At 43.5% G+C, this 24,451-nt stretch overlaps 2 protein-coding genes across 4 annotated transcripts in view; both read left to right on the forward strand.

Moving 5' to 3' along the window:
* Window positions 1-16,311, forward strand: part of hdac6 (histone deacetylase 6) — a 36,203-nt gene extending 19,892 nt beyond the window's left edge. For both annotated transcript variants that reach the window (XM_038722630.1, XM_038722631.1), the window contains exons 15-29: window positions 5,143-5,249; window positions 5,325-5,392; window positions 5,895-6,027; window positions 6,105-6,233; window positions 6,932-7,100; window positions 8,452-8,657; window positions 8,732-8,924; window positions 8,996-9,145; window positions 11,760-11,937; window positions 12,018-12,154; window positions 12,256-12,480; window positions 12,594-12,719; window positions 12,801-12,947; window positions 13,027-13,155; window positions 14,965-16,311. In XM_038722630.1, the coding sequence (XP_038578558.1) occupies window positions 5,143-5,249; window positions 5,325-5,392; window positions 5,895-6,027; window positions 6,105-6,233; window positions 6,932-7,100; window positions 8,452-8,657; window positions 8,732-8,924; window positions 8,996-9,145; window positions 11,760-11,937; window positions 12,018-12,154; window positions 12,256-12,480; window positions 12,594-12,719; window positions 12,801-12,947; window positions 13,027-13,155; window positions 14,965-15,033 (2,166 nt within the window). In that variant the 3' untranslated portion in view covers window positions 15,034-16,311. The remainder of the gene's footprint in view (window positions 1-5,142; window positions 5,250-5,324; window positions 5,393-5,894; window positions 6,028-6,104; window positions 6,234-6,931; window positions 7,101-8,451; window positions 8,658-8,731; window positions 8,925-8,995; window positions 9,146-11,759; window positions 11,938-12,017; window positions 12,155-12,255; window positions 12,481-12,593; window positions 12,720-12,800; window positions 12,948-13,026; window positions 13,156-14,964) is intronic.
* Window positions 16,312-16,838: 527 nt separating this feature from the next.
* On the forward strand, window positions 16,839-23,864 carry lhfpl4b (LHFPL tetraspan subfamily member 4b). 2 transcript variants are annotated; one of them, XM_038722710.1, is made up of 7 exons: window positions 16,839-16,919; window positions 17,941-18,161; window positions 18,428-18,632; window positions 20,660-20,739; window positions 21,095-21,242; window positions 22,454-22,491; window positions 22,581-23,864. In XM_038722710.1, the coding sequence occupies exons 2-6, from the start codon at window positions 17,943-17,945 to the stop codon at window positions 22,480-22,482; spliced, it is 681 nt and encodes a 226-aa protein (XP_038578638.1). In that variant the 5' UTR covers window positions 16,839-16,919; window positions 17,941-17,942; the 3' UTR covers window positions 22,483-22,491; window positions 22,581-23,864. The 2 variants fall into 2 exon arrangements, with proteins under 2 accessions (XP_038578638.1, XP_038578637.1); XM_038722709.1 differs by having other exon boundaries at window positions 16,864-16,940.
* Window positions 23,865-24,451: the final 587 nt, after the last annotated feature.

The raw sequence follows: 24,451 nt of genomic DNA on the forward strand, positions 1-24,451 counted from the left end.
TCAGTGACGTTAGCTCCTGTGTTGTTAGCTTCAATGACATCAACATCAACTTCAGTGACGTCAACTTCAGTGACGTCAACTTCAGTGACTTTAGCTTCAGTGACGTTAGCTTCAGTGACGTTAGCTCCTGTGTTGTTAGCTTCAGTGATGTTAACTTCAGTAACGGTAGCTTCAGTGACGTTAGCTTCATTGACATCAACTTCAGTGATTTCAACTTCAGTGACTTTAACTTCAGTGACATCAACTTCAGTGACGTCAACTTCAATGACGTTAGCTTCAGTAATGTTAGCTTCAGTGACATCAACTTCAGTGACATCAACTTCAGTGACGTTAGCTTCAGTGACTTTTGCTTCAATGACATCAACTTCAGTGACTTTAGCTCCTGTGTTGTTAGCTTCAGTGACTTTTGCTTCAATGACATCAACTTCAGTGACGTCAACTTCAGTGACTTTAGCTTCAGTGATGTTAGCTTCAGTGACGTTAGCTCCTGTGTTGTTAGCTTCAATGACATCAACATCAACTTCAGTGACGTCAACTTCAGTGACTTTAGCTTCAGTGACGTTAGCTTCAGTGACGTTAGCTCCTGTGTTGTTAGCTTCAGTAATGTTAACTTCAGTAACGTTAGCTTCAGTAACGTTAGCTTCAGTGACGTTAGCTCCTGTGTTGTAGCTTCAGTGACTTTTGCTTCAATGACATCAACTTCAGTGACATCAACTTCAGTGACTTTAGCTTCAGTGACATCAGCTTTAGTGACATCAACTTCAGTGACATCAACTGCAGTGACTTTAGCTTCAGTGACATCAGCTTTAGTGACATCAACTTCAGTGACTTTAGCTCCTGTGTTGTTAGCTTCAGTGACTTTTGCTTCAATGACATCAACTTCAGTGACGTCAACTTCAGTGACTTTAGCTTCAGTGATGTTAGCTTCAGTGATGTTAGCTCCTGTGTTGTTAGCTTCAATGACATCAACATCAACTTCAGTGACGTCAACTTCAGTGACTTTAGCTTCAGTGACGTTAGCTTCAGTGACGTTAGCTCCTGTGTTGTTAGCTTCAGTAATGTTAACTTCAGTGACGTTAGCTTCAGTGACGTTAGCTCCTGTGTTGTAGCTTCAGTGACTTTTGCTTCAATGACATCAACTTCAGTGACATCAACTGCAGTGACTTTAGCTTCAGTGACATCAGCTTTAGTGACATCAACTTCAGTGACGTTAGCTTCAGTGACGTTAGCTCCTGTGACGTTAGCTCCTGTGTTGTTAACTTCAATGACGTTAGCTTCAGTGACGTTAGCTTCAGTGACTTTAGCTTCAGTGACATCAACTTCAATGACTTTAGCTTCAGTGACATCAACTTCAATGACATCAGCTTCAGTGACATCAACTTCAGTGACGTCAACTTCAGTGACGTTAGCTTCAGTGACGTTAGCTCCTGTGTTGTTAACTTCAATGACGTTAGCTTCAGTGACGTTAGCTTCAGTGACTTTAGCTTCAGTGACATCAACTTCAATGACTTTAGCTTCAGTGACATCAGCTTCAGTGACATCAGCTTCAGTGACATCAGCTTCAGTGACATCAACTTCAGTGACGTTAGCTTCAGTTACATCAACTTCAGTGACATCAGCTTCAGTGACATCAACTTCAGTGACGTTAGCTTCAGTGACTTTAGCTTCAGTGACTTTAGCTTCAGTGACATCAACTTCAGTGACTTTAGCTTCATTGACATCAACTTCAGTGACATCAACTTCAGTGACGTTAGCTTCAGTGACTTTAGCTTCAGTGACATTAGCTTCAGTGACTTTAGCTTCAGTGACTTTAGCTTCAGTGACGTTAGCTTCAGTGACTTTAGCTTCAGTGACTTTAGATTTAGTGACTTTAGATTTAGTGACTTTAGCTTCAGTGACATTAGCTCCAGTGACATCAACTTCAGTGACTTTAGCTTCAGTGACTTTAGCTTCAGTGACTTTAGATTTAGTGACTTTAGATTTAGTGACTTTAGCTTCAGTGACATCAACTTCAGTGACTTTAGCTTCAGTGACTTTAGGTTCAGTGACTTTAGCTTCAGTGACATCAGCTTCAGTGACTTTAGCTTCAGTGACTTTAGCTTCAGTGACGTTAGCTTCAGTTATGTTAGCTTCAGTGATGTTAGCTCCTGTGACATCAACTTCAGTGACTTTAGATTCAGTGACTTTAGCTTCAGTGCCATCAACTTCAGTGACTTTAGCTTCAGTGACATCAGCTTCAGTGACATCAACTTCAGTGACGTTAGCTTCAGTGACGTTAGCTTCAGTGACGTTAGCTTCAGTGAGATCAACTTCAGTGAGATCAACTTCAGTGACTTTAGCTTCAGTGACATCATCTTCAGTGACATCAACTTCAGTGACATCAGCTTCCGTGACGTTTGCTTCAGTGACTTTAGCTTCCGTGATGTTTGCTTCAGTGACTTTAGCTTCAGTGACTTTAGCTTCAGTGACGTTAGCTTCAGTGACTTCAGTGACGTTAGCTTCAGATACTTCAGTGACGTTTGCTTCAGTGACTTTTGCTTCAGTGACGTTAGCTTCAGTGACGGTAGCTTCAGTGACGTTAGCTTCAGTGACTTTTGCTTCAGTGACGTTAGCTTCAGTGACTTTTGCTTCAGTGACTTTAGCTTCATTGACGTTAGCTTCAGTGACTTTAGCTTCATTGACATCAACTTCAGTGACATCAACTTCAGTGACATCAACTTCAGTGACGTTAGCTTCAATGACGTTAGCTTCAGTGACGTTTGCTCTGCTCCTGTGTTGTTAGCTTCAGTGACTTTTGCTTCAGTGACGTTAGCTTCAGTGATGTTAGCTTCAGTGACTTTTGCTTCAATGACATCAGCTTCAGTGACGTCAACTTCAGTGACTTTAGCTTCAGTAATGTTAGCTTCAGTAACGTTAGCTTCAGTGACGTTAGCTTCAGTGACGTTAGCTTCAGTGACGTTAGCTTCAGTGTCGTTAGCTCCTGTGTTGTTAGCTTCAGTGACGTTAGCTTCAGTGACTTTAGCTTCAGTGACATCAACTTCAGTGACCTCAACTTCAGTGACGTTAGCTTCAGTGATGTTAGCTTCAGTGACTTTTGCTTCAATGACATCAAATTCAGTGACGTGAACTTCAGTGTTAGCTTCAGTGATGTTAGCTTCAGTAATGTTAGCTCCTGTGTTTTTAGCTTCAGTGACGTTAGCTTCAGTGACGTTAGCTTCAGTGTCGTTAGCTCCTGTGTTGTTAGCTTCAGTGAAGTTAGCTTCAGTAATGTTAGCTTCAGTAACATTAGCTTCAGTGATGTTAGCTTCAGTGACATCAACTTTAGTGATGTTAGCTTCAGTGACATTAGCTTCAGTGATGTTAGCTTCAGTGATGTTAGCTCCTGTGTTTTTAGCTTCATTGACGTTAGCTTCAGTGACGTTAGCTTCAGTGTCGTTAGCTCCTGTGTTGTTAGCTTCAGTGACTTTTGCTTCAATGACATCAACTTCAGTGACTTTAGCTTCAGTGACATCAACTTCAGTGACTTTAGCTTCAGTGACTTTAGTTTCAGTGACGTTAGCTTCATTGACATCAACTTCAGTGACATCAACTTCAGTGACGTTAGCTTCAGTGATGTTAGCTTCATTAACATCAACTTCAGTGACTTTAGCTCCTGTGTTGTTAGCTTCAGTGACTTTTGCTTCAATGACATCAACTTCAGTGACGTCAACTTCAGTGACTTTAGCTTCAGTGATGTTAGCTTCAGTGACGTTAGCTCCTGTGTTGTTAGCTTCAATGACATCAACATCAACTTCAGTGACGTCAACTTCAGTGACTTTAGCTTCAGTGACGTTAGCTTCAGTGACGTTAGCTCCTGTGTTGTTAGCTTCAGTAATGTTAACTTCAGTAACGTTAGTTTCAGTAACGTTAGCTTCAGTGACGTTAGCTCCTGTGTTGTAGCTTCAGTGACTTTTGCTTCAATGACATCAACTTCAGTGACATCAACTTCAGTGACTTTAGCTTCAGTGACATCAGCTTTAGTGACATCAACTTCAGTGACATCAACTGCAGTGACTTTAGCTTCAGTGACATCAGCTTTAGTGACATCAACTTCAGTGACTTTAGGTTCAGTGACTTTAGCTTCAGTGACATCAGCTTCAGTGACTTTAGCTTCAGTGACTTTAGCTTCAGTGACTTTAGGTTCAGTGACTTTAGCTTCAGTGACATCAGCTTCAGTGACTTTAGCTTCAGTGACTTTAGCTTCAGTGACATCAGCTTCAGTGACTTTAGCTTCAGTGACTTTAGCTTCAGTGACGTTAGCTTCAGTTATGTTAGCTTCAGTGATGTTAGCTCCTGTGACATCAACTTCAGTGACTTTAGATTCAGTGACTTTAGCTTCAGTGCCATCAACTTCAGTGACTTTAGCTTCAGTGACATCAGCTTCAGTGACATCAACTTCAGTGACGTTAGCTTCAGTGACGTTAGCTTCAGTGACGTTAGCTTCAGTGAGATCAACTTCAGTGAGATCAACTTCAGTGACTTTAGCTTCAGTGACATCATCTTCAGTGACATCAACTTCAGTGACATCAGCTTCCGTGACGTTTGCTTCAGTGACTTTAGCTTCCGTGACGTTTGCTTCAGTGACTTTAGCTTCAGTGACTTTAGCTTCAGTGACGTTAGCTTCAGTGACTTCAGTGACGTTAGCTTCAGATACTTCAGTGACGTTTGCTTCAGTGACTTTTGCTTCAGTGACGTTAGCTTCAGTGACGGTAGCTTCAGTGACGGTAGCTTCAGTGACGTTAGCTTCAGTGACTTTTGCTTCAGTGACGTTAGCTTCAGTGACTTTTGCTTCAGTGACGTTAGCTTCAGTTACATCAACTTCAGTGACATCAACTTCAGTGACGTTAGCTTCAGTGACATCAACTTCAGTGACATCAACTTCAGTGACGTCAACTTCAGTGACGTTAGCTTCAGTGACATCAACTTCAGTGACATCAACTTCAGTGACGTTAGCTTCAGTGACATCAACTTCAGTGACGTCAGCTTCACTGACTTTTGCTTCAGTGACATCAACTTCAGTGACGTCAGCTTCAGTGACGTTAGCTTCAGTGACGTTAGCTTCAGTGACTTTTGCTTCAGTGATGTAACTTGGTGTGTGTGCAGGGAGGTTATAACCTGCAGGCGACAGCAGAGGGCGTTGCAGCCTGTGTCAGAGCTCTCCTGGGTGGAGCCTGCCCGCCTCTGACTCCGCCCACCGCCCCGTCTGACAGGTAACACGTGGAACACCTGAGTCACAGAGTTCATCAGTAGCTCAGGCTGATTTCTAACCACCTTCTGTCTCTCAGCGCTCTGCAGTCCATCTCTCAGACGCTGTCGGCTCTGTATCCACACTGGGCCTCTCTGCAGATACTGGGTAAGACTCTGCAGTAACACCTGACCTTCATTTTGAAAAGTAGGCACAGCTCCCTAACAACATCAAATCATATCTGTCAGATACACCTGTGTGATCAGGTAAACAACATGTAGTCAGCTGAACTCTGGGAGAACCACACGCAGGGTTCGAGTTACGTGGGAGCTCAGACCTCCTGATGGGAGCTCAGCTCAGGAGGTCTGAGCTCCCGTGGAAGCAGTAAAATCAGCATCTGTGGGGGTCACTGATTCTTTTACCAACAACCATTATTTTGAATCACAAATAATGTGTTTTTATTGTAATTATTAATATTTACATCAAATAGATAAACAGGCTTAAGTTAACTTGTTTTCCTGATGAAACACGCTGCGCACGAAGAAGCTCGGGCGCCTTTCAAGCAGCCGTGTGCGGAAAGTAGCTCTTCAGTGTCACAGCCTGGGTGGGGCAGGACATTTATTTATATTATATAATATATCTTCCTGTTTTCTTCCTGTTTCCCGTGCAGAAGGCTTCCCATTGGCCGGCGGAAGTGTAATCAGAGCGACAACCAACGAGCGGAGCCCTTCCACCTCTGTTGCCACGACAACAGGTCTGGTTTATGATGAGAGGATGATGGAGCACCTGAACCTGTGGGACAGGTGAGTCACCTGTACGTGTGGTTAAATGGAATAAATAGATATGTGTGCATACAGTGTGAATGATGGTGTCTCCGCAGACATCACCCCGAGCAGCCTCAGAGGATCTTTAAAATCTTCTCCAAACATCAGCAGCTGGGATTGGTCGATCGTTGCCAACGGATACCTGCTCGCTTAGCGACAGAGGAGGAGCTGTCCAGGTGTCACAGGTACTTTCTTAATTTGTTTTTATTTGACTCGCCTAATTAGGGTAAAAATATTTACAGAGGTTAACAGAGCAGGACCGATAAATCAGCGTATGCTGTTTGAACAGCTGCAGTACAGAGTTTGTCCACCAGAGAGCACTGACGAGTTTATTTTGTTTTATCTAAAACGTCCCAAACGAGAAAAAGACTTATATTTCAGGTTCAAATCAAAACATTTATTTAGTGTTATTTATGTATAAAAAATAATATAATTCCTTCCCACAGCACTCACGTTTTTTTCTGTCTGAAGTCACGTTTCATCGTCTCAAGTCCCCGGAACCGCCGCTCTGAAACGGTTCAGTAATAACGCCGAGTGTGTGGTCCTGTGAGATCAAGATCAAAATATTAAACATCGGTTCTTTTCAACATTGGTGAAGATCTCAAAACTCTCTAGTGAGCTGCAGGTTTTGGGGAAGAGCGTTTGGAGCCTCCACTTCAACGGCACGATACCTTTTTAGTTTTAGTCGAGCGTGAGGAACGACCAGTAAGCCTGCTCAGAAGACTTGAATGACCTAATGTTGGTATGAGGATGGAACATGTTTCAGAGGTAACCTTAAACTGAATCCAAGACCTCAAGACTTCATCTCTGAGGTCCTGGTTTGAGTTAAGCTGGTCACAGTGAATGGAAGTCAATGCAGTGTGCTCTGTGTGTGTGTGCGCAGGGTGCAGCACATTAACCAGATGAAGGCCACAGCAGAGATGAAGCCCAGAGATCTGCACATACTGGCAAACAACTTCAACTCCATCTTCCTCAACAACCAGAGCTTCCAGTCCGCTCAGCTGGCTGCAGGAGGCTGCTTCAACGCTGTGGAGAGGATCCTGACAGGACAGGTAACACACACACAGGTAACACACACACACACACACAGGTAACACACACACAGGTAACACACACACAGGTAACACGCACACACAGGTAACACACACACAGGTAACACACACACAGGTAACACACACACACACAGGTAACACACACACAGGTAACACACACACAGGTAACACACACACACAGGTACACACACACACACACACAGGTAACACACACACAGGTAACACACACACACACAGGTAACACACACACAGGTAACACGCACACACAGGTAACACACACACAGGTAACACACACACAGGTAACACACACACACACACAGGTAACACACACACAGGTAACACAGGTAACACGCACACACAGGTAACACACACACAGGTAACACACACACACACACAGGTAACACACACACAGGTAACACACACACAGGTAACACACACACAGGTAACACACACACAGGTAACACACACACAGGTAACACACACACACACAGGTAACACACACACAGGTAACACAGGTAACACGCACACACAGGTAACACACACACAGGTAACACACACACACACAGGTAACACACACAGGTAACACACACACAGGTAACACACACACACACAGGTAACACACACACAGGTAACACGCACACACAGGTAACACGCACACACAGGTAACACACACACAGGTAACACACACACAGGTAACACACACACACACAGGTAACACACACACAGGTAACACACACACACACAGGTAACACACACAAACACAGGTAACACACACACAGGTAACACACACACACAGGTAACACACACACACAGGTAACACACACAAACACACACACACACACACACAGGTAACACACACACAGGTAACAAACACACACACACACACAGGTAACACACACACAAAAGAATCCATCAGATAGATGTTGAGATAATTCAGTCTGGACCAAAGTGAGGGAAGAAGCGTGAAGCTAACACGCTGCTAATTTGAAGGTAATTCAATGTTAATACAATGCTAATATGAAGCTAACACAATGTTAACGTGAAGCTAAAATTCTGCTAATATTAAGCTAACACAATGCTAATGTGAAGCTAACACAATGCTAATATTAAGCTAACACAATGCTAATATTAAGCTAACACAATGTTAATATGAAGCTAACACAATGCTAATATGAAGCTAACACAATGTTAATATGAAGCTAACATGCTGCTAATATGGAGCTAACACGATGGTAACATGAAGCTAACATGCTGCTAATATGAAGCTAACACGATGCTAACATGAAGCTAACATGCTGCTAATATGAAGCTTATGAAGCTTACAAGGCTAATAACTGAATGTTTCTGTCAGGTGAGTAACGGCGTGGCGATCGTTCGTCCTCCTGGTCATCACGCTGAGGCAGATTCTCCCTGTGGTTTCTGTTTATTCAACACGGCAGCGCTCGCCGCTCGCCACGCCCAGCAAATTACCCAAGATGCACCGCTGCGAGTCCTCATCCTGGACTGGGATGTTCACCACGGCAACGGGACGCAGCACATGTTCGAAGACGACGACAGGTGAGGAGACGTGAGATGAGTGCTGCTGCGCGGTGTGAGCTAACCTGACCACATATTTCTTTCTCCGTCTGCAGCGTACTGTACATCTCCCTCCATCGCTACGACAACGGGATGTTTTTCCCGTCTTCAGAGGACGCCGCCCCCAACAGGGTGGGCGTGTCAAAGGGGGCTGGGTTTAACGTCAACGTAGCGTGGAGCGGCGGGCGGATGGGCGACTCCGACTACCTTGCCGCCTTTCACCGTGTTGTCATGCCGATCGCCACCGAGGTAACGAAACACACGAACACACAGACTGACACCTGACGAACTCCTCTGATTGATCGATCCTCTCTCTGCAGTTTAACCCCGGTCTGGTTCTGGTGTCGGCTGGGTTCGATGCGGCTCGGGGGGATCCGCTGGGTGGATATCATGTGACCCCGGAGGGATACGCCCACCTCACACACCTGCTGATGTCACTGGCCGGAGGGCGGGTCCTGCTCATACTAGAGGTACACACACACACACACACACACACTCTTACCTTAGACCAAAAGCGAAGCGAGCGTTCGGGGCGGTGAATTTACATACAAAGTCAAAGCATAAACAGGAAGAGCTGCGATTTCCTGTCGGGCGACGCAAAACGACGCAAAGGGGACGTTGCCGGCGACGCGAAGGCAACACGAAGGAATGGTGCCATGTTGCTAGAGAGCTGTCTTCTTTGAAACGTCCGAACCATCGTTTGTTTGGCTCTGGCTGCCTGCACCATCGGCTAAATCATCGGCCAAAATTTCATTTTCTGATATGATTCCGATAATGAAAACACAAGATATTGTATAGGATTGATAATTATAGTGCATCCCTCAAGAGTTGGTTTTGAAATTACAACCTCGCAATTTGCATAATCAGGGCTGGAAATTAACAAGCGCTAAATGTGGGTAGTTTTTCTGTTTGGCGTCTAGAATGCTCCCCGCGGGTAAATGTATTCAGAACGCCATATAACAGCTTTTTGACGATAGCTAACAGCGGATCAGCGTTGTTTTTTTGTTGTGTGTTGCACTTAAATTGGTCCCCGCCGTACCAAGGGATCTAAAATCGTGTAACACACGGACTCTGGGCGTTCATTGGTTGTTGTTTATGTTCATTTCGTGTTTCTTGTGTTTGATTGGCGCAGATATGTAAAGGGGTGGGGCTTAGGGGGTTGGAGTCGGCAGCAGTCAAGTCGTTCTTGGAGTACCTGGAGTGTTTTTAGCTTTAGCTAGCTAGCTACCACCGTTTTCCCCGGCCTTCTCCCATATTTTCACGTTCTCTCCTGGTGTCCTCCCGTTAAAGTATTTCCCCATAAATCTCCCGTTTATTTATACCCGCTGTTTGCTACGTTCCCCTCCGGTAACGGCAGTGGCAGCATGTAGAACAGCTCTGTAACTGTGAAGGGAAGTCAACGCCACCGCTAATAAAACGAGAACAAAAAAAGCAGCGCGACGGATTCGGGACGGATGATGCGTTGCTAAACAGAGTATTTCACGTGCATTTGCCCGTAAAATAGATACGTGCAAACCAGAACAATGATTTACGATGTGCGAGTAAAAACTACAACTAGTTATGATTTTTTTTGTTAGCACTTAGCACAAATAAATTACAGACCAGTGTAGACTGTTTTTCTTTTACAAAGATTTAATAAATTAATATTAGGCCTGTAGTAGTGATACTACACTTTATATGAAAGTTTAATGAATATAGTTGGGGGGGGGAGGGGGCAAAAATGAGGCTGAAGCAGAGCATAAAAATTTATTATTGAGGAGGTTTAAGCTGAATGATAAATAAGCATCTTGTATGTTTATAAAACAATTTACTGTTATGTCTTAAGTTGTATTTGACAGAATACTTTATTATCTCAATTAAAAGTACTGAAACAAATGTTTACGTGACATAAAAAGGCGAGTTACTATTTTGGCCTGTAAAGAATATGTTTGGGAGGTGAAAGTTAATTCACCCCCCGTGCATAATTAATGAATGAATTTATTAATTAATAAAAGAAGTTTTTCCAAACGCACAGGTGTGAAATGTTTAAGGGTGGTCATTATCTATGCAGGCAGTTTTTATGTTGAAAAACAAAATAGATATTGATGATTGAAACGGATCGTATTGACCTTTTCAGACGGTCACTAACTCCTCCCACAGGAACAGGAGCGTTGGACGTTCAGTTCGTCAAATCCTTGGTGATTTTCTTAATCACCAGAACAGGTGTCGTTCGTATTCTCCAACATGCTGCATTTTACAGACAAGGGGGGGAAACACCTGCTAAACACAATATCATAGACGCTTCTACTGAAGCTAGCAACAAAAAAACAGCTACTTCCTTGAAACTGCAGAATTAAAGCTTCCCTGTCAAAATAAAAGCATCTCAGTCTGTCACTTGAAACAAAGCAGTGTATTCTCCGTGGTAACAATGAATAATTACCATAACCCTGACCCTTTCATGATGCGTCACATGGATAGGAAGCACCATAACCATTAACACGGTAAATAGTCTTTTCTTGATATACAGCTTACAACTGAAGATTGCTTTACTTAATTACTTAAATCAACAAAATGTGAAATCAGTGTCTTATCCACAACACAGGATCAAACTGTGAAATGTCTGCCTGAATCAGCTCTCCAGCAGAACTGGGAGAAACTAGGGAGGAAAAATAGATCCTCAGATGCGTCGCGATGCAGAAATTCTGACTCGATTTACATTTATGTCAAAAATATATTTTCTAAATGTCAATTAATAACATAATGTTGACACAATGCAAAAAGCAGAACTCTCTTTGCGTCCATGTCGGTTCCACATTCTGGGCACATGAACACGAACTACTGCACAACTCCGGAAACGGGAGCATCCGAGGAGCACCTGAATGCACCGTGAGTCGCTGGTTGTAATTCACAACCCTCACCACTAGATGGCGGTAAATCTTACACACTGAACCTTTAATGGATCTGCTGCTGACATCTTGGAGCCAGGTACCACAGCACACCTTCAGAGGTCTAGACGAATCCAGGCCTCGACGGGTCAGGAGTGTTTTGGCGGCGAAAGGGCGTCCTAATCTATATTAACGGTAACTCTGTCTCTCTCTCTCTCAGGGAGGTTATAACTTATCGTCGATCTCTGACTCCATGGCGATGTGCACCAGCGTGTTGCTAGGAGACCCTCCTCCCTCTTTGGTTACGCCCCTCCCCCCTCCTCATCACAGCGCCGTGGCAACGATCAACGAGGTCATCCGACACCACGCCCCCTACTGGCGGTCCCTGAGGATCCACAGTCAGTTCAGGCTCTCATCTGTTTTTACTTTGTGACTTTCTGTTTTGCTTTATTTTGAAACCTCCTCTCTCTCCACTCAGTCCCAGAGTCTGTCCGGGCGTCCGTGCCCGCCCTGAAGCATCGTGGGAAACGTAGTTCTAAAGGAAAAGGCAGGAAATCGGAGCAGAGCAGCACAGAGAAACCTCCGCTGCCCCCTACAGGACCGGAGGACAAAACGGTAACGATCCGCGCGAGAAAAACATGTTTAGATAAGAAGATGAAAAAAGAGTGAAACCCGGATGTTGTGTCTCCTCCTCTTTGTTGTTGTTGTCCAATCAGACGGAGCGCGGCCTGGAGCAGCTCACGCAGGGACTGGCCGGTTTGGATATCAGTCAAACCTCCGGCGGTCACACTCCCGCTACCTCCACTGCGGTGGGCGGGGCCAGGCCGAAGGTCCGCCTCAGCCCAGAGAAGGTCACCTGTGAAGGTGAAGTGAAGGCGGAGTCAGAGGAAGTGACGCCCGAGCAGAGCCAATCAGCAGAGAGTACGCTGCCGCAGCCTCAAGTGAGTCTTCAGTCTCTACACCTGCGGTTTCCCACAATGCTTTGCTTCCCACGATCTGTGCGAGCTCATTAACTTGTTTATCAGATGTCTTATTGATTATTAACCCTTCGCAGGCTGTTGCAGCGTCAGAGTCCGTTGCCCCCTCTGGTGGAGCGGGGGCGGAGCCAGAGGCTGAGGGAGCGTGTGGTTGGTCGAAGCCTCTGACGTCTCTGGAGCTGAAGTGTGGAGGACAGACGGACGTCAGTAAATATTAATTATGTCATTTATTGATTATTGATTCTGTGTTACTGACCCGCCTCCCTCTCTGCCTCCGTCTTTAGACTCCTCTGTACGTGGTGGACCCGCTGCCCTGGTGTCCTCACCTGGATGCCGTTAAGCCCCTCCCCCCCTCAGGTATAGATGTCTTCCTGCCGTGTCAGGACTGCGGCTCTGACGCTGAGAACTGGACCTGTCTCACCTGCTACCAGGTGACGTGTCTCACCTGTCCGTCACGTTCTCTGTCTGCCCTGTCACGCTGTGTCTCACCTGTTGTGCTCCCTGTCTCAGGTGTTCTGTGGTCGGTATGTTAATGAGCACATGGTGACTCACGGCGTTGTGTCTGAACACCCGATGGTGCTGAGCTTCTCTGATCTGTCCGTGTGGTGTTACCTGTGCGAGTCCTACGTTCACAACCAGGTGACTTTCACTCTTTCTCTCTTCTTTCTAAAGTCAGAGAAACGTTTCTAACTTTCTATGTGCAAATGAGTTGTATTCAGTTAAAACACCTTAACACCACAGATGGTATAAAAGAAGTGGGCGTGGCCTCCGTGACGTCCCCTGTTGGTTTGTGGACTACTGTTTGGAGCCTCCAGTTTCAAGCACATCCAGCCGCAGCCCGCAGACCTGACGGAAGTGTATCTTCCAAATCTGGTTTGTCCCAGAAGACGCCGCGCACAAAATATGATGCCGTTCCTCTCGGCTCACATACAGTATGGATCCTAATGCAAACCGTTTTGAGGCGAAAAATCAACTGTGTAGATTTTGAATATTGACAGTTTTTACGAAAATTGACGGCGAATCGAAAATGTGTTCAAAGGTTTTCGGAGTTGAGCTCCGACGGGTGTCATTATACAGCTGCAGTAACGTTACCGGAGGCTGCACAGCAACACGATGGAGGTTAACCCTCTGCAACCGGTCGGCATGCAGACAATCAGTAACTTTAGGCCCTGTGAGGGTTAGCGTGAGAGGAATGTATCTGTGGGGGGATGTCAGGAATAGTTAGCCAGCTAGCTCCGGTCACACAGACCACTGCAGCCAACACAGCGAGAAGAGTCCAGCAGCAGCTGAACGATGCTGTTAATGTTCTTACCGCTGTTATTCTGTAATTAAATTCTCAGTAATGCTGTAAAGTTTTAACCTAAATCCAGACACATCTGGCTCGTGATGTAACCTTACAGAATATTCTTGGTTCCTGAAACTTAAAATCACTTTGGAACAAATAAAATATACAACAGTGGTAAGAATTGAAACATTGCTTTATTATTATCATTAGACTATTATAAATAAGTATTTACAGGAATTATAGTATTAATATACTATGATAGTAATATATAATTATAGTATAGTAAATATTAACGCATAATGTACACTGATTACTACGTTGACAGTTGACACCTCCTTTTTTACCCCTCTTTTTTTTTATATTTAACGGCTCTGCGTGGCCCGAGAGGCCCGAGATAAACGTCATTACATTTTGTGCGCGTTAGCTTTTGGGACAAACCATATATGGAAGTTCAACTTCCGTCACGTTTGTCTGAAGGTTGCAGCCGGACCCTTCTCTCCAGTTTGGCATCTTGGCCGTCGCCATCTTGATTTTTTGGAACCAGACGTGACCATATTTGGATGAGAGGGTGGAGCTAGCTAGCTTGGTTAGCAAGGTGCATCTGTAATTCACATTAGCTGGGATGCTAATTTTAGCTAGCGACAAACAGGCTTAAAACAAAACGTACTGAAAAACGAGCAGCCGACTCCTGAAGAGCTTTTTCAGCGGCGCTGGTTAAATGTGCACAGAGCAGCGGATACGAGTCGCCTCTATCCTGATTGACAGGTCGCCAATCAGCTTGTAGCCCCGCCCTAAAGCCTCCCCTGCTGCCTGGTCTCTGTTCCTCTAAATGGGACCATAATTTACTAAATGAACATCATGCTGTGTTGAAGAAGACTTGAAACTAGCGACTGAGTCACCCCCTGCTGGCTGCTGGAGAGGACGCAGGTTTAAGGCTTCACTTTTCAGACCCGGAGGTTCCTGCTTGGTTAAACACTGTGCGCTGCTGTAATCCTCAATAATATTCACAAAACGAGGATTTTATGTATTGATAACAGTTGCAATATCTTCAACTTTACTGTGTTTTCACTCTTTTATTATTGTTTTTACATAAATAAACTGCAAAACTGGATCTTTAAAACTTCTTTTCCATCTTTGTTCTCTGCTTTTGTTTTTGTGTTCAGACTCTGTTTGAAGCTAAAAATGCTGCTCACTGGGCAAAGTTTGGAGAAGAGATCCCTCCGTGGAGCTAAGAGGAGGAAGAAGGAGGAGGAGATAAAGAAGATGATGAGGGTGTGTATCATCCCTCACTATGATTGGACTTTTGAGTGCGTTTCCATGAATACCGCAGCCAGCAGCAGTGGTGCTTTGTGGGAAACGTAGTTGAACCCAGTGACGTCTACGGTGTCCCACAGTTTCCAAAAACAAACTCACAAGCAACAAAAAAAATACAAAGGAACAAATGAAGAATCATTTTTTATTTTTTAAACTGCACATCGGTGCTCATCATCTTCATCCTCTTCATCATCAGTCACTTGTCAGCAGGTTGTCGGTTCACCAGCAGACTGAAACTCACCAAGAGGCCGTAACTCAATAACTGAGGGTTTTAATTTCTGTGATGACACAATAGAAGTCTTTCTGTCGTCTGCTGATTCGCTACTCAGTGTTTAATAAATCAATCGTCCTGAAAACGGGTCACTTCCTGTTTCTCAGAGACGTTTTTCTTTCTTTGTATCCTGAAACGAGAACGAATCAAACACGTGAAAAATTGAGACATTTTAGAGTTTAAAAGACTTAAAACAAGTAGAAGAGAATGAAAACGGTAAAAACTCAAGACGAGTTGATTTTGAGTCATAACGTTCTGTGAAGAAAAAAAATGACTCAAAGAAAAAAAGCTTATTCTGTTTCTTGTTAAATGTGAAGATTTAACTATTTAATCATTTTGCGGGGAGCCGCCGATCAACCAGCCAATCACCAGCAAGCGGCCACTCAGAGTGGGGGCGTGGCCACAGTGATGTAACCGCTTGGAGAGAGTCGCCACTAGATTATAATCAAGTTATGATTTCATGTTCAGATAACAAAATCTGCACTTTCTCTTTGTACCAGGAGCAGCTCGAGTGTTTCCTCTCCTGCAGAATTACAACGTTCATAACCGAGTTTCTGCTTTTACATTTAAGTGCGTAGCTGCAAACTGAAAGCTTTGTTTTTTATTCTGCCACCTTTAATTAGAAAAGTTTAAAACTCAGCAGTTTGATGTTTCTGTGTTGGGGCTTCGTTTGGTTTACAGATAGTGTTACGGTGGAGATAAGAGGCGTTATTTTATTTTTTTCCTGCAACAGATTCGACAGCTCTGACTCTGATTGGTTGGTTAGTGTCAGAGGGGGCGGGACTCGAAGCAAAGCAGCTGTCCGTCAAATGAGAGATGTTGAAACTCTGGCAGGTATTAAAAAAAACGCTGATTCGAGGAAGTCTGTGTGCAATATTCTGTCTGTACGTGTTTTATTATAATTAAAAACGTGGTTTGTATGTATTATTGTTTCCTGCGTCATCTTCTTCCTCCAGCACCCGATCAATAATCAATAATCACTCATTAACAATAAAGAAACAACTTGATGCATCTAAACTCATAATTTAATCTGTTTATTTGTGTTGTTTCGTTTTACTTTTATTTATTTATAATAAAATCTGTATCTGGTGATGAAGGTGGTGGATGAAAGCTCCGGAAACGGTAAGTGAACCTTGTGATGAGACCCATCGTGGCCAAAAGTATGTGGACAGACTGAGATTTAGCAGACAGAAGTCTTGTGTAAAATATGCAGATTAAACATCTGTGTAAGGTTCAGCGTGTCCAGATGTTTCCTGCTGCAGGTCCTCAGGCAGCCTGCAGGCGGCGCTGTGGCGGAGTCCATCTGATTTAACTGAATATAAACTGAGCTGTTGGTGTTTATTATGTAAACAGACGTGATTGTTTTTGTGTTTATATTCAGTTTTTTATTATTATTATTATAATAACGACAGGATGCTGTTTGCAGAGAGGCTGCACATCCGGGTATGTAGAGCCCCCCCCCCCCTCCATCCTCTCATCCTCTCATCCTCTCATCCTGCAGACCATCGGGCGGACGGACAGATTTGCAGACAGGTGCGTCTCCTCCAGCTGAAGGTTTGTTTCCGGTTTTCTTTCCAGCTGATCGTGTTGATGCGCGCGACACGTTTCAGATCTCAGATCAGATCGTTTTTAAATCCGGACAGACGGTTTTAAACGGTGTGTGTGTGCGCATGTGTGTGTGTGCATGTGTGTGTGTTTGTGTGTGTGTGAGCGTCCTCGGTAAACAACACGGAGGTGGTGATGTCACCATCAGAAGGCTGCTTGTACCTGATGCTGATTGGCTGCCAGCTGGGATTGATGCGACATACTGAAGGAACGACATCAGCTGCAGCTACATTATAATTAACATGTATATTCTTTTTATTTATTAAATTTAATGGTCGTTTTATCCCACAGAGCTCTGGCTGTTTTGGTCTGAATCTTTACTTGAAGTACTTTTTATTCTTCTAATGGATCTACTGGATTTTTATTTAAAGGATCTTTATTGTCCACAAATGTGGAAATGTGCCTTTGGCTTCACAGGCTGGTTAAAAACCACGTCATTAAAAATCACAGTACAAACGATAAATAACGTACACGGTACAGGTTAGGACTCCAGGAACATATTTATCTGACAGCTTCAGTTTACAGATTGAGATTTTACATAAAAACGACGTGATAAATTCATTAATCCAACAACACAGTCCGACATGAACAGTTTGGTTTGTGATCGGCAGAGAATTTTCTTCTTAAACGATTTCTTTAAATAGCGAAGATTCAAAACGTCAAACTAATATTTACCTGCAAGATTAGAGAAAAGTAACAAAAAAATATTAATGGTCTCCCGACCCCTCAGATTTATCTGGTGACCCTTTGGAAAGGCCAGACCCCTAGGTTAGGACCCACTGAATGAAGCTACGTGTATATTAAACATTTAAATAATAGTATATAAAGTATTTACAGCTACAGCAGTACATTGTTGCATCAGTATCAACATGTCAGTCACTGAACGAGTTCACTTCAGTCGGGCTGAAAGTGTGGAATAAAAACATTTCTCTCTCTCTCTCTCTCTCAGTCATGTCGGTGTCGCCCGCCCTCGTCGACCTCTCTCGCCTCTATCAGACAGAGTTTGTCCGGAGCGCCCGCGCGGTCGGCGTCCTCTGGGCCGTCTGCTCGCTCTGCTTCGCCATCATCCAGGTGGTCGTCCTGGTGCAGCCGTCCTGGATCGGCACCGGAGACACCCGCCACCAGGGGGTGGGACCGGCCCCGCCCAGCGGCACCCTGGGACTGTTTGAGGTGAGAAACATGAAACCACGCCCCCTCCAAACAAGCACTGTCCAATCAGAGTTAAGCTACTGATAGTTAGTCTTGTCAAACAATTAGTCCTCATCCTAAAATATTTTTCCTTTTTATCAATAAAAGTGAAACAAACTATTTGAAGTAAAGAAATAAATCTGACAGTGGTTTTGTTTTTAGTTCCTGTACTAGATAACGCTACAAAGGCACATGTCCCCGTATGCCTGTGTGTCTCTGTGTGTCCCCGTATACCTGTGTGTTGTCAGGTGTGTGTGGAGTCGGACTGGCCGGTCCCAGACTGTCGTGGTGGTCTGTCCAGTCTGTCTCCTCTGCCGTCCTTTCAGTCGGTGGCGGTGTTGGTGGGAGTTTCTCTGTGGGCGGTGTGGACCAGCGTCCTCTGTCTCTGTCTCTTCAGGTTCTGCAGCGCCGCAACCGTGTACAAGATCTGCGCATGGTTGCAGCTCACGGCAGGTAAGTTACTGGTTCTACTGGACGGAGAGTCTGAGAGTCCAAAATGGAGGAAGCTATCGTAGCTTTTTAGCTGTGCGTCACCTTTAGGTTTTACTGAAGCTTCTCTGTTAGAGTATAAACTGTCAGGAGACGGGAGGACATCATACGGTTAGAGACTGAGCTAAGCTAACAAGCATGCTAAGCTCATGCTAACTCTGCCAAGCTTATGCTAAAATAGTGTACAACACAGAAAAAATACATTGGGGGAGTAAATGATCCAGAGAAAACAGAAAGATACTGTGACAGATTACCACTAGCATGTTCCTGGCTGTCTAGCATGTTAGCGGTTAGCTTGCTACAGTAGTTTGCTAGCCAGGCCTGTGAGAAGTAATTATGTCACCAAACGTCTAGAACGAGAAGATTTTTATATACATTTTTATATACAATATTATAATTTAGAAGTTATACAATGAAATACAGCTCTAATTATTAAACAGAACTTACTAAAGCCTGACCACTAGCTGCAAAAGCCCTGAGAGCAGAAAGTAGTTAAGCTACTTGAACAAACTACATTGTGCTCCATTAATGTATATAAATGGATGTATGAGATCTGCTTGGGGTCTTAATTTATCAGTAAATATTTTTGCTTTTATTTCACATTTGCTTTGGCAAAATGACAACAACGTACACACACGTTAGCTTAAATTGATCGGCAGCTAACATTAGCATTGTAACATTAATTCACCGAAAACACTACGGTGTACAGCCAATCACTATCTGCCACGTCATAAAAAGTTACAGCTAATCACGTTATATGACGTTACAAGCAGGCGCAGGCCCCAAGCAGATCTGACCACCTGAGCAGATCTGGGATCTACACCAGGGCTGAGTCAGCTAATAGGAATGCTAGATGCATGACTAAGAGAGCTAACTAGCTACAGATACAGACAGATAATTATAGTTAGCAGCAGTTTCGGCAAAAGTAAAGTTATCTGTCCCTCAAGAAACGCTGTAAATCGCCTCTGTACTATATTCCCTGTCGGCCTTTGAGGCTTTGTTCAGTACCGGGAGGCTGCTGAGTGAGGTTTCTTGTGCCCAATCTGGTGGCGCTCCCCGCCACCTCCTCCTGCCCCTGGCAGGAAAAACCTCCAGCGCTTCAGTAAAGGTATAAAAACACTTGAGGTGCTACGAGCTCCAAGCCCAGGCAGAGTCAGCTAATATGACCGCTAGCTGCACGGCTAACTGGGCTAATTAGATAACAGCAGCTAGTTAGCGGTTAATTCAGCAACAAGTAAAGATATCTGTCCATCAGGAAACTCCATACATCAGAGAGTTGAGGCAGACTAGCTGGAGGAGATGGGGAACTTTAAGACACCCAACAGTTAGCATGTTGCCTTTGGAGACAGCGTAGGACGTAGGCAGCGAGGCAGCTGGCTTCCGATGCAGACAGAGCAACTGTGTTTCCATCAGTGTTTTTAATGCGCTTTAGAAAAGGTTGATGGAAATGGCAAAAATTCAAAAACTCTTTTTTTTTTAAAGAGCTAAATAGTAGATGGAAACACCTTTGCCGAATAAGTTCTGACGTAGCAAACATTATCTCAAGTACCTGATCAGCTGTTTCCGCTGTTGTCTTCCTGGATAACACGTGGATACATGGCTGGTTGCTACTTGCCCAGCTGAAAGACATTCATGAAGACCTCTTTCCATTTTTCTCAGATCACAGTCTTTACGTCGATGCAACTGTTTTTTTTTTTTTTGGTTTGCAACCTCTACTTCTTGTTTATTACAGCGATGTGGAGCGTCAACTTCTGACGTAACTACGCTTTTCATAGCCTGGGTTATTCGCTCGAAAGCAGCTGATGGAAACGCGCCTAACTCACATTTTCTTTGTTTTTAAGACATTTCAAAAAGTCGCTTAAAATTTGCTTGACATACATTTTTACCTGCCCCGGGTCATTGGGCCATTGCTTGTGTCAAACCCTTTTAGTTAGTTGAACCCATTATCAATCACACTTCACCTCTTTCTCTCTCTCTGTCTGTCTTCCCAGGTTTCTGTCTGGCGTTGGCTTGTCTTCTGTTTCCAGACTCGTGGGAGAGTCCAGAGATGAGAGCTCTGTGTGGAGACTCTGTGAGTTTTTGTCTCTTCAGAATTCAGAGCCAATAAAACATATCGATCCCCTTCTGAGCTTTTTTGGCACAGATCAAAAGAAAATTACCCTTAAATGTCTACATTACAAACAAATACAAAGTCGGCATCACAGCTGAACCTGTGTGAAACAAGTGGGTAAAAATCTTTAGCTTGTACATGAAAAATAATCTTTGCTTGGAAAATTTTGGTGATCATTGATCTTCTGCATGTACATAACGACGTCACATTATGTTGTGTAATTGGAAATAAAATATTAAGAATAATACCCGTCTTAATGATATTGACATTGGATTGTCCTGTATTGAAGACACTGATTCTGTATTTTTGTCTCCAGGTGGGCAGTTTCTCTCCAGGTAACTGTTCGGTCCACTGGGCCTACATCTTGGCTATCCTGGGTGTTCTGGACGCCGCCATCTTGGCCACGCTGGCCTTCGTCCTCGCCAACAGACAGGACGCCCTGCTGCCCCCAGACACTAAGGATGGTGAGGGACATCTGTGGGGTCTAGTTAGCTTGGTTTTACTTTCCAGGGGTTGTTAGCTTGGAGTTAACTTCTGAGTCAAATTAGAATTGAGATAGCTTCTGGTCCATTTAGCTTCAGGTCCACATAGCTTAGATATAGTCTAAGATCCTGTTAGCTTCAGGTCCACATAGCTTAAATATAGTTTAAGTTACACTTAGCTTAGAATTAGTTTAAGAGCCACCTAGCTTCAAGTACAATTTGCTTAGAGTTAGCTTAAGAGCCAGTTCTCTTCAGATCCAGTTAGCTTATAATTAGCTTAAGAGACAGTTAACTTCAGATCCAGTTAGCTTATAATTAGCTTAAGAGACAGTTAACTTCAGATCCAGTTAGCTTATAATTAGCTTAAGAGACAGTTAACTTCAGATCCAGTTAGCTTATAATTAGTTTAACAGACAGTTAACTTCAGGTCCACATAGCTTAGATATAGTTTAGGATCCTGTTAGCTTCAGGTACACTTAGCTTAGAATTAGCTTAAGAGCCAGTTATTTTCAGGTCCTGTTAGCTTATAATTAGTTTAAGAGACAGTTAACTTCAGGTCCACATAGCTTAGATATAGTTTAGGATCCTGTTAGCTTCAGGTACACTTAGCTTAGAATTAGCTTAAGAGCCAGTTATTTTCAGGTCCTGTTAGCTTATAATTATCTTAAGAGCCAGTTAGCTTCAGATCCAGTTAGCTTAGTTTTAGTTTAAGATCTTAAAAGGAAGTTTTTCCTTGCCTCTGTCTCCTAGTGCTGCTCTTGGTGGGAACTGTTGGGCTTCTGTAAATAACATCATAGAGTATGGTCTAGACCTGCTCTTTTATGAAAAGCGCTGTGAGATAACTGCTGTTGTCATTTGGCGCTATATAAATAAAATTGAATTGAATTGAATTTAATCCAGTTATCTTAGAATTAGCTTAAGATCCAGTTAGCTTACACTGCAAAAACAGAGCTCTCAAAAACAAGGACAAAAAGCATTAAAATGGGGAAATATTACTTAAAATAAGCAAAATTATCTGCCAACAGAACAATTGCCTTCAATTAAGATAATTAATCTTACTAAGATTTTACTTTTTGCAGTGTAGAATATGCTTAAAATCCATTTAGCTTCATGTCCAGTTAGCTTCAGATCTAGTTAGCTTAGCATTAACAGTCGGGGTGTCAGTTAAATAACGAGCCTGTTTGTTTGTGCAGTGACCACAGGTCTGCTGATGTCAGCGTAGAGCCGCCAGGTGAGTCTGTTCTTTTTCTACTGTAACTCTGCCTCCTTAAAGCTTCTCACAAACTCACAGTTTTTTCTCCTCCTCCTCCTCCTCCTCAGCGGCGGTTGGTCGTCACTTCTCCTCCTCCTGATATCTCCTACCCTTCATCATCATCTTCATCATTATAGGAGACAAATATCAACATCAGCCAGAAGAAGAATGAACCAGTCCTCCTGCTCTCCTTTCTCTTTAATGCCGTCGTGAGGAAAGATGGATAAAGATGAGCGGGAAGAAAGAAAAGGAGATGCAAGACAGTAAAGGTGCAGAACACTGGAGGATACAGAAGGTCTATATTAACTTTAGTAAAGTGTTCAGCTGTGCATTTACAAAATATAACCTGTGACATGGCTCAGCTGGTGGTTTATAGCATCGCACAGTATTTATTATGTCTGTGTTCATGTGTTGAGGCAAGAAGGTTTGGACAAGATGTAGCGCCTCCAGCATGAATAACATACAATTCAAATAATGGTTCTGAACCAACCGCAGCACTTTAGAGGTGTGGTACTGTAATGAGCTCAATTTATCGATTCTGATTCAGATTGTACTTGAAATGAAATACGGTTCTTATCCACTTCCTCCTTGCTCATCTTCTTCTTAGAAATTTGGTCTCCAACTTGGAACCGGTTCTTGATAACCAACCGTCCACGAGACTGAATTGCCAATGTGTTTGTACTGATAATTTAAGTACAACAAAATGTATTTCTTGTTGTTGGCATAACGTCACAATAATATATATTTAAATATGATTGTCTAATATTGAATTCATGTTCCCAGGGTTATGCTAGTGTGAAGGTAGGAAGAGGAGAGGTGGTCTGATGGGAAAACAAATAACAGATGATGGTGGAGAAAGAGCTTCAGTTAGTTCTCTCTGCAGCGACGCCCCAAACAGAAGCTCAACATGTTCTATAAAAATCATCTTCTGTGAGTTTAAAACATGTCAACATTAAATCTGAACCTCAAAGCAGCCAGCTGAGTTAAAGTCTGTGATCTCTGTTTAGCTTAGCTTAGCACTAATATGTCATCTACTCCAAATCTGTTCAATTTACATGTTGGCTAGGTCCAGCTAGCTTAGAGTTAGCTTGTAGGTTTAGTTAGCTTATGCGGCATTCAGACCAAACGTGAATTTAATCCATGCAACGCTTTCCTCGCGGGGGTTTTATCGCTGGAGAGCTGCAGAGTGTTCACACACAACACGATAACGCGAATAAACGCAACTCGATATTACTACAACTGTATGAACCCAAAGTAAACATTTTGCTGTGATTAAATAGCAATAAACGGATCAAACTGATGCCGAAATAACTACAATATGATGCAGATTTGTTAAACATATGAATTCATGCTTTGTCAGGTCTGTCAGCAGGACCGCAAGACAACAACTTCTAAAATGTTTGTTTTCTGAATGGAGTTCGGATCGATCAGGGCTATGCTATGCTAACTTGTTCACAGTAAAGTACAACGACAGCTGGAATAAAGTTACAGACACATGTTCTTTGAACTCACCATGTAGTTCAACCTCCTCGCTTCCTTTTCTCGAAGTAAAGTCCAGTTTTGTCCGGTTTTTATAGTAGTCCAACGGAGCTAACGACGCTAACAACAACACTGGAACCAGATGTGCACAGAAGCTGCTGAGAAGCTCAAGTGAAGATAAATCAACATTGTAATCCCAAAAACCAAAGTTAAAAGCTAATTTAATAAAAGCAGTTTACTCTGCGCTCCTCCAGCGAGCAGAATCCAGTCCGACTACGGGTGTTTATTTGCTGAGAAGCTGGACCGCTGCTCCTTGCTCCTCTCCCCCAACTTTAGTAGCTGTCAGCCAGCCAGCAGATTTTCAATCCTCCGCTCTGCCTGGTCCTCTCCAAACGCTCTGAAGCCATCGGTGACGTACAGACAATCTCAACGCTGATAGGCTATCGCGACTCAGCATCAT

Source organism: Micropterus salmoides, unplaced genomic scaffold (assembly GCF_014851395.1).
Source record: "Micropterus salmoides isolate LMB-PRFRI ecotype aquatic unplaced genomic scaffold, ASM1485139v1 Ms_hic_scaffold_16, whole genome shotgun sequence".
Lineage (NCBI taxonomy): Eukaryota > Metazoa > Chordata > Actinopteri > Centrarchiformes > Centrarchidae > Micropterus > Micropterus salmoides.